The 20,260-nt window shown below is 35.5% G+C and overlaps 1 protein-coding gene across 1 annotated transcript in view; it reads left to right on the top strand.

Moving 5' to 3' along the window:
- LOC150082820 (adenylate cyclase type 2-like) overlaps nucleotides 1–20,260 on the top strand; it is a 102,885-nt gene that overhangs the window by 63,274 nt on the left and 19,351 nt on the right. The window contains exons 9-11 of the mRNA XM_090378292.1: nucleotides 4,746–4,884; nucleotides 11,783–11,896; nucleotides 17,108–17,166. Coding sequence (XP_090234418.1) covers nucleotides 4,746–4,884; nucleotides 11,783–11,896; nucleotides 17,108–17,166 — 312 coding nt within the window. The remainder of the gene's footprint in view (nucleotides 1–4,745; nucleotides 4,885–11,782; nucleotides 11,897–17,107; nucleotides 17,167–20,260) is intronic.

The following is a 20,260-nucleotide window of genomic DNA, read 5'->3' as shown; positions in this document are numbered from 1 at the left end:
TAGATATTATAATCCTCTAAAGAGTAGTTGGAAGGAGTTAGTATGTAATAGCAATCAAGGACACACTGGAGGGAATGCACAGTCACACTTAAGAAATGTGACAGTATTGTATCCAGAAAGATATATCTACCAAGTAGACTCGATGTCCATGCCCGTATGAATAGTGTGAATAATCAAGAATGCAGTTAGATTGAAGATCTTTCGAGAAAGGAAAATTCAGGAAGGAATCCTTAGTAAGTGGAAGAAGAGGATCGAGTAATCGGATACTGGAAAATGAGTGGGCGATATATAATGATAATGATTGATCTGTTTTCATTTAAAAAAAAAAAAAAAAAAATTTGAAATTATGAAATTTGTAACATGTATTAAAGTGTATCTATATATATTAACATGTATTATAGTTGTTTCAAAGTTTTATATTGTCTGTAATTATTCATAAACTCATAAATAGGTTCCATCGGGACTGGGGAAATTCAACACCCTCTGGAGCCTCCGTAGCCAGGTGGGAAGGATCAGCAGTGCGTAGCACACGCTTCTTGATTAGACCGGGGTTCGAGCCCGTCACCACCAAATATGGAGGATGCGGAAAGGTTAGGGAATTACCACCACATATCGCGGAGCAATATGGCCTTAGTTGCTAATGCTCCTAAAAACCAAACAACAACAACAACATCAACACCCTCTGGATCTCGAAATTTCTGAATTGGATACATATCAAGCAGTCAGATAGTGAAAGTGGGTACAGAGAACTGAGGGTAACTTCCCTGTATTACAAAATACTCTATATAATTAAGGTAACAAAGAGGTTTTTGTTTAAATATCAAATAAACAAATCAATAGTAATATGGAAAAAGACCTCCCCCCCTCCCCCCCACAGTACCACCGAATTGGTATGTTATTCTGGGATTACTTCTGCCCATATGCAGTACCTTACATTTACCAATGTTAAACCTCAATTGCCACTTCTCAACTCATCTGTCTAATTTTTCTAGGTCTTGTTGCAGTGGTATGCCTTGTTATTAACCACCCTGCCAATCTTTGTATCATCTTCAGACTTAGACAAACTTCTTATGCTTTCTCAATATCATTAATAAATACTATACAGGGTGTTTCAAAAATGATGGTCAATAATTTTAAGGTGAAAAGTACAAACTAAAATAAGCAAAAAAGTCCCATTGAACATTGGGCTGCAAATGAACCGTTTTCGAGATAATGCAGCACATTTTCTGTTAAGATCTGCCACTGACTATGGGAGCACTAGTTAAGCAAAAAGCTGTGAATCCTTTGCTAAGGGTGGTTTAATTAAACATAAGATAATACATTTTTAATTTTTGGTTTCAACACCATAAGATTTTACAGATGTTAGATGTTACAGGATATTACAAAAGGTGTTCAAAATGCTACAAAGCTTGCATCCATATGCACCTTTGTAGTCTTCTCTGCATTGAGTTGCAAATCCTCGCAGGCATTCCTGGGTCATTTCTGATTTACTGAAAGGCTCCTTCAACCCAACGCTGCAATTCCTCAACTGTGTTAATGTCAGAAGTGTACACACCAAGCTTTCCAGATACAAAAATCCATAGGATTTAAGTCTGGCGATCTGAAAGGCCATGTTACAGGCCTACCTCTACCTATTCACCATTGACCATACCTTCTAATTAGATACTGAGTCACAACTTGAGCAAAATGTGCCGGGCACCATCATGCATAAACTATGTGTTCTGGCATTGCTGAAGTAGAACATTATCATCATCAAGGGGGTCTGGAAGAACATTCTTCAGGAACTGAAGGTACAGAAGGTACAGCTCTCCTGTTAGCCTGTTTGGCAGAAAGTGTGGTCCAATTAGATGGTCTCCTAGTATTAGCATTAGTAGAGGCATATGATGCAAGAAAGCAAGCTTATTCAGCATCAGCCAAAAAAAAAAAAAAAAAACACAACCACTACTCCCATTTCACCCCTCCGTTCGTTCGAAATACCTGTCCAGCTGAGCCTTAAATTTGTTTAGGCTATCAACTTCAACAACAAGTGATGGAAGTCAATTCCACAAACCGACCAGACATTCAACGAGAAATGTTGCTGATGTCGTGACTCATGAATTGCATTAGGATTTTCGTCGGACCAAGTGTGTCAGTTATGAAAATTAAAAATACCATCACAAGTAAACCCAGCTTTGTCAGTGAACAAAACGTTGTTTAAACATTGGGGGTTCAGGACACAATGTTGTTGCATCCACTGGCAGAAGTTCACTCTGGGAGGGTAGTCTGTATTGCTGAGACCTTGTACATACTGGATATGGTAGGGGTAAGTAATTGCCGATATAAAATTCGCCACACACTGCTATGACTCAGTACACGCTCTTGCAGAGCAACCCTCCTTGTCGAAATTCCTGGATTTTGTTTTATTCCTTCTAACACCCTTTCTTCAACATCAGGTGTTATGCTTCTGGGCCTACCTGCTTGTACTCCATGTGTGAAGTGCCCATTTGCTCTAAGGCATTGATGTACCCTGATGAATATGCACCTGTTGGGCTGCCTTTGGTGGAGAAATGCTTCTTGGAAAAGACGTGTAGCCTCGAGCGCAGTGCCGTTGGCTTTACCATACATGAAGTGCATGGCCGCATATTCTTCGTTGCTGTAACCTCTTTCCATGTTTGACAAGTACTAGTATGCCTGCTACATCTCAGAGCATTGAGAGGGGAAAGGGAGAGAATGAGCATAACCTAACCTAAACAAACAAGTCAGTGGTGGATCCCAACTAGAAATGTGCAATATCTCGAAAATGATTCACTTAAGGACCCATGTTTATTAGATTTTTTTTGCATATTGTAGTTTGTATAGTTCACCTTTAAATTATTGATCATCACTTTTGAAATACTCTGTATATAAACAGTAAGGGATCCAGCATTGAACCCTTAGGGACTTCACTATAACATTAATCCATGAAGTGCAGTGCCTATTTATAACGACCCTCTGGCTTTTGCCACTCAGCCATCCCTTTATCCGTAACAGTAACTTGCTCCTAATGCCACACTGCTCCAATTTGTATGGCAGTCTGTTGTGTGGAACAGTGTTTAAAGCTTTACTTAAATCTAAATATATGATGTCCAAATTATTGTTTACATCCAATTCCTTTGTTACTGTGCCAGTCAGATTGGTCAGACAGGAATCCCCCTTAACAAACCCATGATGTGATTTCCAGGATTTTCATTCCTGTTAAGATGATCCTGCAATACTTCTTTAACAACTGACTCCATTATTTTCCCTCAAATAGAAGTAAAGCTTCCAGGTCTATAATTGCTTATGTTGTCCTTTGATCCTCCTTCGTGAATAGGAGACACATAGACGCCTCTGTAGCCAGGTGGGAAGGAGCAGCAGTGCGTAGCACACGCTTCTTGATTAGACCGGGGTTTGAGCCCGTCACTACCAAATACGGAGGATGTGGAAAGGTCAGGGAATGACCACCACATATTCCCGAGCAATATGGCCTTAGTTGCTAATGCTCCTACAAACCAAATAACAACAACAGGAGACACATTTGCACACTTTTAAGTTGTAGGTTCTCCCCCCCCCATGTATCAAAGGGTGCTTTCATAATGATGATCAAGGGTTTGTTTATCTCTTCTGCTGCTTCTTTTAATATGATTGGATGGATTCCCCAGGTGCTTTATTTACTTTTAGCTTCAGCAATACTCTTCCACTTTCTTCTCAGTTATGACAAAAATCATTTAGGTTATGGTTATAACTTGTAGTACTTCTGGTGTTCCCGTCCCTAAAAACTTCTTCATGCACAAATGTGAATGCAAAATATTTATTTAGTTTGTCAGCAACCTAAACAGGATGATCATCAGTAGTTATGCCATTGATATGCAGTGGGCCAATGTTGTTCATCCTTTTCCTTCTGGTGTTACATAAGCAAAGAATTTGATCCCTTTCTTTGCATTCTTAATCAAGGACTTCTCATAATTTGCCTTAGCTTGCCTAACCTCCTTAGTGACCAGTTTGTACTTGCCTTAGGATTTCATGTCCCTTGCTAATTTATCCCTTGCATTTTTCTTCTCTGTAACTAGTCTGATCAGTTCATCTGACAACCATTAAAACCATGAAGTGTATCTCTGAATTGGTATAACATGCACTTAGTACCTTCCATGGTTACTTTTCTGATTGCCTTCCATCTTCAGTTGTTCCACTGAGAGGAATTAAAAACTGTCCAAGATTATGTATTGCTTTATTAATGTTCTTGTAATGTGCAAGAGCCTTAGTGAAAATTCATATTTCAGTGAATTCTTTAAAATAGTTGGTCCACCAAAAAATTCTTCCAGAAAATCTGCAATATTTTTTTTGGAGGAGCCAAGGTGTGATACCCATACTCCATGGAGGAACATTTCTCAAAACAATAACTTTTTAAAATTCATTTAAAACTGTTACAATATTCCGAAAGTTTTCAGCTTTTAACAAGTTTAGGAAAAAATGCTGTATTGGTATTGAGAAAAATTGAAACAATATTATCTATGTATGTTATTTTGTGTAGTGATTTTATAAGAGAACTATTCATTTGTTAACAACTCTAATTAATTATACATGTTATTTGGATAGCGAGATTTAATAATGAGCTGTTAGTTTATCAATACTCTCCTTTAGTGAATAAGGTTAACTGAAATAAGTTGCTAATCATGCCTCTAAAAATATAAGTAGGCATGTTTTTTCCAGCAGGAATGACAAAACCAGAATTCCTTCCAATTACATAGGCATGTTCATATCACAAAGGCTACTAAAGATCAGTTGAAGGGAGACTTTCTTATTGAACCTGGAAATGGACATTTACGAGATGCATACATAGCCAATGAACAAATAGAGACCTTTATTATTATTCCATTTAAAGCACAGGTAAATTGAATATTTACAGATCTTATTTTTTTTTTTTTTTGTTCTATTGAAGCCAAACATTTTTAGATTAAATTTAATTGTATTTTTGTTAATGAAAATAATTCATACTTATTTTAGATAAATGAAAAATTATATTTAAATGAAAAACTAAAATTAAATTCAATGTATTAAATAATTCTTAAATTATTGTGTATTAATATTTTAACAGAATGCATATATAACCAATGAGAATTTTAAATATTGCTTTAATATTTCTTTAATCCCGTAGGTAGCATTTTCTGAGTCGGTGTGAATATTTATCTCTTTCCTGCCAAATAACTTATATGATATGGATTTTTACCTCAGTTTAATATTTAACCATTTTATTATATCCTCCAGATAATATTAAAATACAGAAATAAATCTAATATATACTAAAAAATTCTAAAGACTTATTTATTCCAGTTTTTTCCTTTGCACAGAAGGCATTCTCCTAACATATAAGGTGTGATCAAAATAATCAAGGACTGAACTAATATTTGAGAAACAATGAAGCTTACCAACTATTTGGACAGATCCCTTTTGAAGTAGTCTGCTTGAAGTTGCACAGATGCTGGAATCAGTGTATACACTGATTCCAGCATCTGTGCAACTTCTGTAAGCATTCCTGATAGGTTTCTTTTGGAATTACTCATAGTTCCCGTGTTGAGCTCTGAATAATTTCCTCAATCATTGCAAATCTATGATCTTTCAGTAATCTTGAAAAGCAAAATAAATCACAGGGCACTAAATTCAGATGGGGCAGATAGGGTGGCTGCAGTGTGTCAGAGTGCTTCACAAATTGAATGAGAAGTGCCGAGTATGCAAAAGTGTTGTTATGATGGAGTGACAGTTCCTTGAAGTTCACCGCTTCTCGCCATTTTCTCCAAACAGCATCATTCAGTTGCCATAGATTGTGTGATGCTGTTTGTATTCATAGTCCACTGTTTGACTGCATGGGACAAACTAATATTTAACATGCCATATGTGTCAAAAACGCAATAAGCACGATCTTCACATCTGATTGAGATTATCTTTATTTTCTCTCTCTGTTGTCATCAGTGAAGTGAAAAAGACCTGGGAGTAATTGTGCAGTCGGATATGAAGTTCTCTGAGCAGTGCAGACAGGCCGCCAGAGCAGGTCATGGCGTTTTGCCAATGATTTATAGGAATTTTGCTAGCAGAGACAAGGAGGTGATTATACCTTTGTATAAGGCAATGGTCAGACCACACCTTGAGTACTGCATACAGGTCTGGAGGCACATTTTAGAAAGGATGTAGAGCAGCTGGAACGAGTACAAAAAAGGTGAATGAGATTGGTGGATGGAACAAATGGTTGCTCTTACAAAGAAAGGCTTAAGTTCTGTAAAAAAATTGCAGTGTCTAGAGAGTAGGCACCTGCAAGGTGATCGAATTGAGGTGTATAAGACCTTTAATGGTTTGAGCTTGTTCAGTGTTGATGAGATACTTCCACTTGCTAAGATTAAGAACCTGAAGCTAATGCTAAATGCAAGGTACAAATGTGGATGAAATGTATTGCATTCCCAAATCTTGTGTTAAAATTGATTAACATATCCCACAAGATATACCAGTTTCACTAACAACTTTACACATAGTTAAACATTAGTCGCTCTTAATCACTTCACGAACATGAATGATTGAATCATTGCTTTTCTGAAGTTGAAAGGGAATCAGAGAAGGATTATCTTCACTGGACAAGTAGCCCTCTTTAAACTTTGAAAACCACTGAAAGGTCTTTGAACATGTAGCAGCCTCTCTGAGAGCTATTTCTTTTACCTGATTTGAAGCAAAATTTATTTCAAATTCACTACTCAGTAAAATTGTTCATTTCAAAATGCAGTGAAACACATAATACACCTTCTGTTCAACACATGATAATTCAGACTGACTGCAAATAAATGGATGATTCATTCGATGCTATGTCTGATGAATCACTAAACATAGTAACACATGAATCACCTATTTACACTGCATGGAAAATTTCAGGTCTGCCTGAATAGTAACCCCTGTGCCCCCCCTTTTGATTCTTTGGACAAAAAAAAAAAAAAAAAATTGAAGGAAGAAATAAATAAGCAGCTTATTTATCACAAGCTTTCTCTCATTATTACTTGCAGAGGTGAGAGGTGGCCTCTCCCTACATTTACTGATTGCCTTGGCCCACTACCTCCACTGTCTCTTTTGTAATAAATAAAATTTTAGAACTTTTTGACTAGACCTTTTATAAGCACTATAAGCACTAAAAATTAAATGCAAGTACAGGGGAATGTGTTTCTTGTTCAATAAGATAATTGTTGTAGCTATCAAAGTAGCAGTGATTGCTGTTCTTTCAAGTGTGGAAAAGACCTTGGTTTGAACTTTTGTGGGCTTTTTTCACATCATGACATCAGATAGTCAGCCTTGGTAGGGGCTGACTATCTGAGGTCATATATACCACAGTCTGCCTGTGGTATACTTTTATTCCACAGGCAAACTGATCATAGAATGCATCCAACTTATAGGCAATATATACTGATGATACATGGTCTTAGTTGCATTAGCACTTTTTCTAAACAACCAATTAATCAAGAAGATATCATATTCCAGATGTCTGCCTGTTGTAAACTTAATGGCCCACTAAATTCATTTAACTTGAATCTGTGAGAAAAGTAGGTAGGCAATGTTTCCCTGCACCTTTAAGGATTTGGTATTTGGTGGTCATGGGGCTCAAACCCTGGTCTAATCAAGAAGCGAGTGCTATGCACTGCTGCTCCTGCCCACCTGGCTATGGAGGCACTTTCTTATGCAGCTGTCAGCTCCGTGAGTTAAAATAGGCTTAAAAATGTATTACAAATAACAAATTTCTCTTTTGCTCAAGATGAATTTTGTTTAATTGGCTTTCTGGATTTCCTGCTTTACTTTTTCTGTTTTTTTTTTAGATTATTTCCATAATCTTCCATCTTCATTAAAGTTTGTTCCCAAAGAGACAAAATTACTAGCTTGTTCTAGTTTTTGGTTATTTACTAAAATTTCATTTTAAAATTTTGTCTCTTCTCACTTTCACACCTTTTGCTTTTGTGTAATTAATTTTCATGCTAAATTCTCTGTGACCTATGTCTAATTTATTCACAAATTTTTTCAAGCTGCTGTTTAGCAGCACAATATAATTTTTGCATAATAACGATCCAATTTTTACATGTCCTATGCTAAACTTTGTCAGTAATTTACATTCTTATTTTTTTTTAAGTTGTTCATGAAATTAAAAACAAATGTAATTAGGTATTTCCCCACCTCACTACAAGTTTAAACTTAAACTATTTTCAAATTCTTCTCTCAGCCTACACTGCAGATATGCCATTTTCATACAAACATTTTTATTTCACTAAAAAAAATTATTGCCATAATTTTTTAAAATTCGAAAGAGCAGCAGATTTCTAGGATGTCAGGTAAGCAAAGGTAGATTACAAGAAATTTTTTGGCAAAGAATGCAAAGAAAAACAGTAAAGACTTCTCTACCTATGTGAACTCTAGAAGGAAGGGGATAAATGAAATTGGTCCAGTTGATATTGACAGTTCGACTGTTGATAATCCTGTTCAGGATGCTGACAAACTGAATGAGTATTTTTCATCTACATTCACACATGAATTCTCTAGGGAAGGGGATGGCAGAAGTTTATCAAGCTCTAACAGGGAGCTGAATGATTTTGTAATAACTAAGACGAAAGTGGAAGAGAAATTGTTGAAGTCAAACATAAGAAAGGCACCTGGGGTGGATGAGATCTATCCAGTTATATTAAGTGAGGCAGTGAAGGAAGTAAGCAAACCCTTATCCATAATTATGAGAGCATCCTTTGGATTCAGGGTAGGTCCCTGCAGACCTCCTCTGAATCCAACTGTAACTGGAGATGTGCGGATATATGTAACTGGAGATGTGTGAATGTATTCCCAGTTCACAAGGGGGATGGGAATCAAAGGGTGATACAAGTAATTATGGACCTTAGATTAACTTCTGTTCTTGGGATAATGAAGTCATTAGTAAAAGAAGTAATGCAGGGTCATTTAGACAAGGCCACAATTATACTTCAAACACAGCATGGGTTTGTTAAGGGGAAATCTTGTTTGACCAGTTTGATTGGTTAATACAAATTGGTCACAGAGGAACTGGATGCAGAAAATAATTTTAATATAATATACTTGGATTTCAGGACTGCTTTTGATACTGTTGTACATAAAAAAAACTGCTGTACAAATTGGAGCAGTGTGGCATTAAAGGTAAGTTGCTGCTATGGATAAAGGGATGGGTGAGTGAGAGAAGATAGAGAATGGTAATCAATGGACATTGCTCTTCATGGACTAATTTTATTAGTGGAGTCCCCAAGGGTTTGGTGTTGGGCCCATTGTTGTTTTCTATATTTATCAGTGATATTGATGAAGGTATATCGGGCTTAATATCCAAGTTTGCAGATGATAAAAAGGTTTGCAGGGTGCTTAATGACAGTAATAACAGTATGCTACTGCAACAGATGGGCTGAGAAATGGCAATTGAAGTTTAACATTGATAAATGCAAAGTACTGCATATGGGTAGTAGTAACCCCAGGATAACATATCAACTGTGTGGTGCTACACTTAGGGTAGTGGAAAATGAAAAAAGATCTTTGGGATAATTGTGGAGTCAGATATGAAGTTCTCTGAGCAATGCAGATGGCTGCCAGGACAGCTCATGGGGTTTTGTCAATGATATACAGGAATTTTGCTAGCAATAATAAGTAGATGATTGTACCATTGTATAAGGCAGTGATCAGGCCACACCTTGAATACCGCATGCAGGTCTGGAGGCATCATTTTAGGAAGGATGTGGCATTGCTGGAATGTATACAAAGAAGAGCAACGAGATTGGGGTGCTGAACAGAGGGGTTCTCTTGCTAAGAAAGGCATCAGTCCTGCAAATTGCAGTGTCTGGAGACTAGGCACCTGCAAGGCAATCTGATTGAGGTGTTTTAGGCTTTGAATGGTTTGAGAAAGCTCAGTGCTGATGGAACTCTTGCTCAGATTATGCACTTGAAGGAGCATAAATTCAAATTGATTAAGGACAGTTGTAGAATAGATGTGTGGGAACTTGTCTTTAGCCAGTGTGTGGTTGATTGCTGGAACAAACTTCCATCTGTCATTGTGAAAGCTGATAACTTAAAGAAATTCAAGGAAGAACTAGACAAACGTTTTGGTTGATGCTGTATATGCTTGCTTTCTTGCATCATATGCCACTAGTAATATTAATGCTAATGTGGTAATATCATTCTTCTAACAGAATTAGTTTTTTTTTTCTTTTATGTGTCCAGTAAGCAAGACACATATTCAATCGATCATTGAGCATTATCTGTTACTATTAGTATTTTTTTATTTTTTGCAGTAAGTGATTTGCAGTAAGAATTAGTAACTTTGGTGTTCTGATCTAATCTAAGGACCTGATTTTGAAAAATAAAACATGGAATACACTTTGAACTAGCAATGTGACATATGAAACTACTTAGCGTGAATGTGAATTACAAACGTATAACTGCCTCCTAAGTTATTTAAGAAATATACATCATTTATCACAGATTACACTTATGTTGCTCTTATGTTACAGTGTCTTATGTTACAACGTTATGTCTTATGTTATGTTATTCTTTCCTGTTGGAAACAGATGTTGAATCAGTAGGCATTATTTTAATCATGATTAATTTTTTTAAATACTTTTACCCTGAAACATTATCTACGTATTATGTTGTACAGCCAATTCTGCTACAATGCAGTATATGTGTTCCTAAAAATCTCTGTGTTACGGTATTTCACACATTAAAAACAACAGGGCTTATGGGAAAAATAAGGATAGGGGCAGAGCACTTAAAAAACATGTTCAGTCTGGTAAGTAAAACTAAAAAAAAAGTTAGAAAACCAATAAAATTGCTAATGCAGGTTTAAACATCTTAAATTTTTAATAAATAAATGAATATTACAGTAACTATAGCACTTTACCTTGACAAGATATGAAGTTTGCTTGATTTCTGTTCACTGATATTTTCTTTCTTTTTTTTTTTTTAGTGTAAAATTTAAAACAGTAAAAAAAGATAAGCAATCAATAATGATGAACACGGGACATACAAATTGCACAAGTGAGACAAGTTTACGAAGCTTAAAAAATAGGAATGAAGAGAAGATTTTGAAAATTTATTTATGTTTTTTATATGATTGAAGATTTCATGGAAGGAGAAACATATTTCACAATAATAACATAAAAACCCACAAAATTCCAGCTATCGGTATTATTGCAAATGCAGGTCACTAAGTTCAACTTAGTGCCGGGTTTTGTATTCACCTGGTGTTACTTGCAGATGAAATTGTGTATGAGCCAATGCAAAAATTGTGTTATACTCGCATTGTTCCCTAATATATCAATTTGTGATAGAACAAATTCACGTTGCAAAAATGCACATTATAGCAGAACTGACTGTACTTATGGAACTGAATGTTACCAGTATAAGAGATTGTTTTAGTCAAAACAGTATTAATAATTATTTCCTTTGTGTAGTCAATTGACCAATACCTAATAAAATTAAAAAAAAAAAAAAAAAACCCTTATGAAAAATACATGGGTAACAAAATTTTCGTGTAACTTCTAAATAAAATGGCATCATTGGAAAAATTGAAACTATCTGGCTTTCATCTTTTTCAGGACAACAGGACGCCTTCCTCAAAAATTGGATATCTGGTCACCCTAATCTAATCATAATAAATGCACTGTCAGAATACTATATTTTTCATTTTGTGCTAATTTAATCTCAGCTTAAAATTTAACATATTGGTAGCTATAGTAACATTATTTGATTTTATTTTTTTGTTCAGAAAAGAAGAGATTCTCTCTATCAGTCTGTAACTGATAGCCCCATAAAAATGTCTAGTTATGGGAATCACCCTTCTACTCTCTCTGTATCTAAGAAGGCTCGCCGAATAATAAAGGTAAATTTTAGTACTATAGCTTCCTATTTATTTAGCAGTAAGTTATACCTTTTAGTGCACTGCAGTTAACAACCATGCTGCAAAATTATAAAAAATAGGAGGGCTTTTTCATCCTCTCTTTTGGTTTTGGATAGAAGGATTTGAACTGGCTACTTAAGGCAATGATCTTAATGCTCACAGCAGAATAAACTTTGCCTTGGCAATGGTATTTCACAATTTTAAATGAATGGCATTGTTTAAATGGTTACTCTATCATATTTAAAATTCATCCATATTTAAAAGATGAGACACTGCTATGAGGGCCTGTTTTAGGATTGCCTTCTCATTACATAGCACATGATCTCTAGTGAAAATTCTTTACAAAATAGTAGCAATGAAGTTATCCAGTGAGAACTGCATGATGGTATGTAAAGTTAAAACTTCAAATGATTAATGCTATTTTAGCCTTTTCAAAATTGTGAAAAGTGTTTCTCATTCACCCTCACCCCTTGCTCTCTTTTTTTTTTTTTTTTTTTCTGACCAGCAATATTTAAGCTGCATTTAAGTGTGGTAGCATTTGTACAGAGGACCAATTTTCATTGATCTACAATCTATGTTCACTGCGTTTTTCATTCATAAGTGAACAAAACACAGACTGACCTCTGCTTTTGATACAAGCTGTCTCCAAACAGGATACCATAACATTATCTTTAGATAATTGTAGAATGACCTTTTCCTGATGCCATTTGTTTAAAAGTAATGCAGTAATAAGATATCTCATGGTAAAGGCTAAATTAGTTCTGATACGAGCATTGAAGTCGTTGAATTTACTAGGCAGTTTAAATCCTGCCATCCAAAAAAACAAAAGAGGGGGATTTTGAGAAAGCCCTTCTTTTCATGTTCTGAAAAGGCCAAATTGTCATTAACTATTTTATAATATCAATGTGCTGCCAAATTTTTAAGCAATTTGCGCAATATTGAAACATAACCCAGCAGAACAAGCTAACACACATTATAAATAAATCTTTATTAACGTTAAGTTTGTTTGTTGTCGTTTGTTCGTTATTTGGTTTTTAGGAGCATTATCAACTAAGGCCATATTGCTCCGGGGATATGTGGTGGTCGTTCCGAAAGTTTTCCGCATCCTCCATATTTGTTTGTCATGGGCTCGAACCCCGGTCTAATCAAGAAGCGTGTGCTACTCACTGCTGCTCCTGCCCACTTGGCTACGGAGGCGCCTATTAACGTTAATGTTACTAATGAAACTGTTTGTTACTTGGAACCTATCAGCCTACTGGATAGTCTCTGTACCACCATCTATTGAAGGAAGTTTGAACAACAACGTACCACTTCCATTTTTCAAACTTGTTGAATGTGACTGCAACAGTACCAGTCCAGGAACTTTATCACCACACCTCATTTATACTACTAAGTCTCATAAGTTGATGTATATTTATTTGTTTTTTTAGATACAGTGACTACCAAACTAGTGTCATGAATACAGCAAGAGTTGATATCTGGAGAAAGCTGGAGTCTGATCCATTATAAAATTTCTTCATTTGCAAAGCAAAGATGCAAAACAAATCCATGAGGTGATGAAAGCTGTATGTGGGAGAGGACTGCCATCATATGAGACTGTGAAAAATTGAAATAGACGTAATATAGGTCATCATGCAGTGTACATGATGACCCAACAGGAGGAAGACCTATCTCAGTTGCAACACTGCCATTGTGGCTAAAGTGAAGTAGCTACTCCTTGAGGACAGAAGTGTGACTATAAATTTTATAGCAAATGAAGTGAACATTAGCCATGGGTCTGTTTGCACCATAATGAATGAATTCCTACACATGTCTAAGGTGGCAGCTGAATGGGTTCTGAGATGTTGACATCCCTGTAAAAGCTCCACAGGAAAGCACATTCCACACAATTATTGGAGCTTTATGTTGATGATTTTTGATGATTTTTTGACCAAATTGTGACTATGGATAAATGCTAAGTACATCACTATGACCCAGAAACAAAGTAGATGAGCAAACAAAGAAATATTCATCTTTCCAATTCTCCAAAAAGCCAAAGTTCAATTTTCTGCCAACAAGGTCATGTTTTTAGTCTTCTGGGACTCTAAAGATATCCTTACAGATTACCAGAAGGTAACAGCATTACTGGGGAATACTATAGAAACCTCCTGGGAAAGTTAAGAAAAGCCATCAAGTTGAATAGACCCAAGAAGTTATCCAAAAGTGTCCATCTCCTAGTCAACATGCTCACAAGGCTTCTCTCACTGTGGATTTTGCAACAGGTGTGGCTTTGAAAACTGCAGCAACCTACCTTATTCTCCTGATCTCTCACCTTCAGACTTCTTCCCCTTCCCTAAAGGGAAGAACCATTACTGGGCCACAGATTTCAGACTGAAATATGTGGCTCTGTAATGTAATAGGAGGTAATTAATGAAGTGGAAGCCTGGTTTTCTGCTCAAAGTGTGGAGAGTTCTATTCAAGATTCCTGAAAGAGCTTATCCATAGATGGAAAAAATATGTAGGACTTGAAGGTGGATACATAGATAAGGCTGAAATTGCCAGCGAAGTTTCAAATTCCTAACTGAAATATTTTTAAGTGAGGGTAAATTTTTATTAACCATACCTTATAAACAAAGAATTTACTCAATATTTACATGATGAGAAATATTTAATTTTAACTTAAATTTACAGTAAATTCCCACATGTATCTTTCACACAAGAAAAATCTCAAAGAAGATGTAACGAAGGGTAATTGAGTCTTCTGGTCTTTTGGCAGAGTCATGTTCCAATTTCTGTTCATTTATACTTCCACCTTTCCTATATATAAATCCCACTCACTTCTGGGGTTTTTTTTTTTTTTTTTATTATAAAAAGAGATAGGCAAATCCTGAAAAATTCTAATTCCAACAGATCTTCAGGGTCATGAAAGTATTTCTCTCTTTGTTCTTAAAACCTGTGCGCCAGAGTTAATTCATATTTTGTGTTGCCTTTTTTTATATTACCTTATTCCATTTGTGTTTTTCTTCCTGTGTGGTATAAATACGTTCATATCTGGCTAATTCCCAAAAAGAGTGACAAATCCTCTCCTTCCAGTCGTTGCCCCCCCCCCCCCCCGTTATGCTTATCTCTTCCCTTTCCAAAGTAATAAGCGAAATCCAGAAATACACAAACTGCCAAATATTACATTGCCTCAAAACCTTAAGTGTGATTAACGATTGCCAATGTGAATTCCATCAGTGCTGGTACACTTGATGATCTCTTGGCTCAAGCTACTACCTGTGAACAATGTTCCATAGAAAAGTTTCAAATAATATAAATAGTTGCTCTTGACTTTTGTAAGGCTTTCAATCAGATTTGGCATAAAGGACATCTAAGCAACCTTCCATCTTAGGGTGTGCCTTCCAATTTTGAAATTTGGTAGCCAGTTTCTCTCTGACTGCTCACCATGTGTGCAGTCAGAGAGAAACTGGCTGACTGCTCACCATGTGTGTGATGGTGGATGGTCCACTTTCTTCTAATTACTTAATTAGTGCTAAAGTTCCTTCCTGAGACTTCTGAACTCGGTCTTTTTCTTCTGTGCATTATTGACCATCTCCAATTACTGAAAATGCTATTAATAGTTTTATTGAAGAAAGTGCATTACATTTTTACATTACAATCAATTCAACAGACCTTATTCTGCACAAACTGTTACACTTCTCAAACATCACACATCAACACAGTTCACTGCAGAAAAATATTCAGGAAATTTTATTAATTTTAATTAGAATCACTCTAGTAACAAAAAAAAAAAGCGATTATTAAAACTAACCTGCAATAAAGGTTTGCAATAAAGAAATTTTTGGAGAGGACAATTAGGAAATATAAGGTGTATTTTAGGCAACAATTGATTGCACAGTATTTGCTCAATAAAAAAAAAAAAAATCTAAAAGCCAAACATATTCAGTCATAAGAAAGCAAAGATGTGGTGCCTTATGTTAAGATATTGGGGAAAAAAATAAAAAGTATTTGTAAAAACCATGGGTTAGGGGTAATATTTAAACCCATTAATAAAAAGCATCACTACAGTGAACTTCCTTGAAGATGATACTTCACCATAAAACTAAAGATATCTAATCTGCAAAAACATGTGCAACTGGGGAGAGATGCAGGTTTTAGAAAAGATACATGATGGGGAGGCAGGATGAAGGTTTTAGCCAGAACTGAAGTACAAAAGCATATGGATAAAGGAAACAAAAATATCAGAAGTCATTGAGTAGGCATAATTTTACAATTAAATAATTTTAAATAAGATTTTACAAAAAAAGGAAAATTAAAGAAGTGATACATTAGGAAATTTCAACATTGCCTTATAAATAGAAACAATGGGAGGAATATCGAGAACACATAGGTCAGTGCTTTCAAAAAATAACTGTGACATGATGCTACTGTAGATAGGAGGAGAAGGAGAATCTAAAGTTAATGTTGAGTATAATCTGTGGATCTGCATGATGTCACTTCAGTGAACTTTGTATATCTTTTTGTGGTGTTGTAGCACATGATCAAGAAACTGGCAAAGGTTTTGAAATTTATTACTCCAATAAATTTGTTTGTATCATGAGAAAAAGTTTCTATCAGTATCACTTCTTAGATCATACTGAAATTTTTGTTAAAGAAATTAAGCAAAATTAATCCATAATCACAAAATTATTAAATATCTCCGAATGTCAAAAATTCAATTAGGTATTAATCTTTTGTCTCTCTATTTCATTTATTTTAGAATTGTTGACCTGCTTCTTCTGAAGATAGGATTTGATAGGAATCCAGAAAAAGCCAATTTTAGAATATTATTGAAGTGTAGCAAGTTCTATACCTTCTATGTTATGAGGGCAGGAGCAGCAGTGTGTAGCACACGCTTCTTGATTAAACCAGGGTTCGAGCCCGTGAGCCACCAAATATGGAGGATGCGGAAAGGTCAGGGAATGACCACCGCATATCCCCGAAGCAATATGGCCTTAGTTGCTAATGCTCCTAAAAACCAAACAACAAACAAACAAAACAACATTCTATGTTATGAAACAATTTTAATATCCCATGACCTCAGTATATTTCCTTATGTAAAATCTATCATTTATATTGTTTTAATAATCCATTTTATTCAAGTCCCAGTAAAAAATAAAATGTGTCAAAACTTAAAGTTCAGAACAGTTTACTGACATCTGCCTTATCTTTCAGCCAAGACTAAATCTTCTTGACACTATTCCATATCAAACCTCTACAGTCCTGGACTACAGGTAATATATTATGATATTATTGCTACTGATTGCTTTATAAAACATAATCTATGCAGCTTGTTGTAAAAGACCATTCATTTACATGAGAGAGAATTCTGACTCATTCTTGTTGCTATGTTCACCTTCCCATAAAATCATGCTATGATTTGATGGGCAGATCACAGTAAGGTTGAACTATGATTCTCAATTAGCCAGTTTTCAAGTGATTTTATTTGTGAAAGTTTTTATTTTTAGATTCTCTATGAATATTTTATATTTTAACAGGGTAACTATTTTTGATTGAAAAGTGAATTTATTAAGAGTGCAATGTGGTCTCTAATTTGTTTTATAAATGTAGAATATCTCCCTTCGATCATTGTTCAAAATTTTTGGGCTCTGCTTGCGTTTCATGATTACAAGCTTCTCATTTCTGCTGAAATATGCTGCAAATTTTGACCAATAGTTTAAGGTAATATATTGCATTTAGAAATAAAATATTTTTTAAAATGCCTTTAAATTTCCTTACATGATTAACTTTTATTCCTGTATACAGTGTCTCCTTGGGTTCTTGATCAAAATTTTCTGTTTAATACTACTACTTCTTCTTTTCAAAGAGTTTATTCTCTTTCTGTGGCTACCAACCATGTGAATATGCAGTCACATATATCAACTCTGGTATCAATGACTTTGCATACCACATTTAGAACTCATTGCCATTCTGCACAATGCTGGCATTAAATCTAAATAGAACAAGCTCTGGTGTCAGATAAAATTCAGTTTTTTTTTTTTTTTTTTAATTAACACATTAATAGAATGTAATGAGGCCTGTAGAAAATAAAATGGGAAACTTCATTTTATAAGCAAAACAGCCAATAAAATTATTGAGTAGTATTAAAAGTAACTTGGCCTTACTGAGCAGGACAAATCAGGTTGCAGAAGTATTTGCTATCATCACATAATATATTTTTAATAAAAGTTGTTTTATCCAATCACAATTAGTTGGCTTCTTATTTTTACATATTAATAGAATGTATTTAAGCCTGTTGAAAATAAAATGAGACATTATTAAATGAGGATATCATTCAACAGAGCCAGAACAAGGGTGTTGTGATGAAGGCTGGAAGGAGCACATGAATTAAGGAGTTTAAGTTCTATGTTCGTATGATTTCAGCTGGGAAGGGGGTAGCACACTTCCAGATAACTGCCTTAGGTGCAGAAATGCCTCTTTCTGGCTTTGCCAACCAATCAAATTATATGTGAAATCAGGATCAGACTGAAGATAAAAGGCCCACCAAAAAATTAGAACTTTAGGGCCCCATATATACTTAAACATGTGATTTAAATTAGGTATGTATGGTTAAAAAATTAATTAGAACAGTTTACTTATATTTCCTTTATTATAACCAAATTAACAAATACAATTGGTATAAAAGCAAAAAAAAGAAACAGAAAGTCTGTGTGTAAAAAATAAACAGCCCTCTTTTTGTATTAAATAAACCAGGCACAAAAACAAACTAGGTACTTTTATGATTAAAAAGAATTATGGCATTAATAATTTTTTTATATTCTGTGCTTTGAGAAGCACAGAATATAAAATTTTATTAAGAATATAGAATTTTATTAAGCTCTGTTGAATGTAGCACATCTTACTCTATATTATCCCCAAGGGCTCACATCTGGTGAGTATGGGCTTGCACACCCAGGGTCCTCATCTGGATATCATCATTCTTCTCTTTCTTGGTGATTCCTTTCTACTTCTGACTCTCTCTCTCTCTCTCTCTCTCTCTCTCTCTCTCTCTCTCTCTCTCTCTCTCTCTCTCTCTCTCTCTCTCTCTCTCAGGGTAATTCAGAAATTTTTTTTTTTTTTTTTTTTTTTGGCTGGTGCAGCATAAGCCTTAAGCTTCCTTGCACCATATGGCCAACAATAATAATAATTATCATTATTAATTAAGCCTGTAAAATGCTCCTACCACGTTGGCATGTAAACATGATTTTATTATTTTTAATGTTGAAAGTACACGTTCAATTGATGAGAATAGCCAAAGCGAGAGACAAGGCATCAAAGGACTTCTCATCAATAAAACAGATAAAAGATGAGAGGGGAGTGGTTATACAGGACCAGGAGAAGGTTAAGGAAAGGTGGAAAGATTATTTTAAGAAGTTATTAAATGAGGAAAACCCAAGAGCATTATGCGAGGATGGAGAGACGAATGCAAGAGTAGTGGAAGGCATAAGCAGGAAAGAAGTAGAAAGCACACTCAGAAAAATGAAGAGGGGGGAAAAGCAGCAGACATTGATCAGATACCAATAGAGGTATGGAGAAGTCTGAGAGAAGAAAGGATCGATATCCTATGGGACTTTATGGAAAAACTGTGGCAGCAGGAGAGGATACCCAATGAGATATGCCAATCTATAAAGGAAAGGGTGATGTGCAGGAATGTGGGAACCACAGGGGAATAAAGTTAATGTCTCATTCGTTGAAGATCTGGGAAAGAATTGTGGAAGGAAGGATAAGGCAGGAGACGGAAATAGGAGATGAACAGTTTGATTTCATGCCGGGAAGAGGAACAACAGATGCAGTCTTTGCGTTAAGGCAGGTAATGGAAAGATACAGAGAGATGCAAGTAGAGTTGCACATGGTGCTCATAGACCTGGAAAAAGCATATGATAGAGTGCCCAGACAAGAGGTATGGAGATGCATGAGGGAGAAGGGTGCATCAGAAAAGTGCATAAGGCTTGTGAAGGAAATGTACGAGGAAGCGGTGACTCAGGTTAAGAGTAGTGTAGGTATGACTGAGGGGTTCTCTGTAGAAGTTGGACTGCACCAGGGATCAGCTCTTAGCCCATATCTGTTTGATCTGGTAATGGATATGTTGGTGAGAGAAGTGAAGAGTAGAGCATCACGGAGTATGCTGTTTGTGGATGATATCGTACTGTGCAAACCATCCCAAGGTAAAGAAGAAATTGGAGGAATGGAGGAAAGCATTGGGAGAGAGAGGCATGAGGATAAGTAGAACAAAGACAGAATATATGGTATTGAATGGAGAAGATGAGAGTTCTATAAAACTGCAGGAGGAAAAGCTACCATCAGTTTTGAAATTTAAGTATCTGGGAT

This window comes from Mastigoproctus giganteus, chromosome 7 (genome assembly GCF_048544385.1).
Source record: "Mastigoproctus giganteus isolate SK-2022 chromosome 7, ASM4854438v1, whole genome shotgun sequence".
In the NCBI taxonomy this organism is placed as follows: Eukaryota; Metazoa; Arthropoda; class Arachnida; order Uropygi; family Thelyphonidae; genus Mastigoproctus; species Mastigoproctus giganteus.
This window is presented reverse-complemented; position numbering and strand designations above follow the sequence as displayed.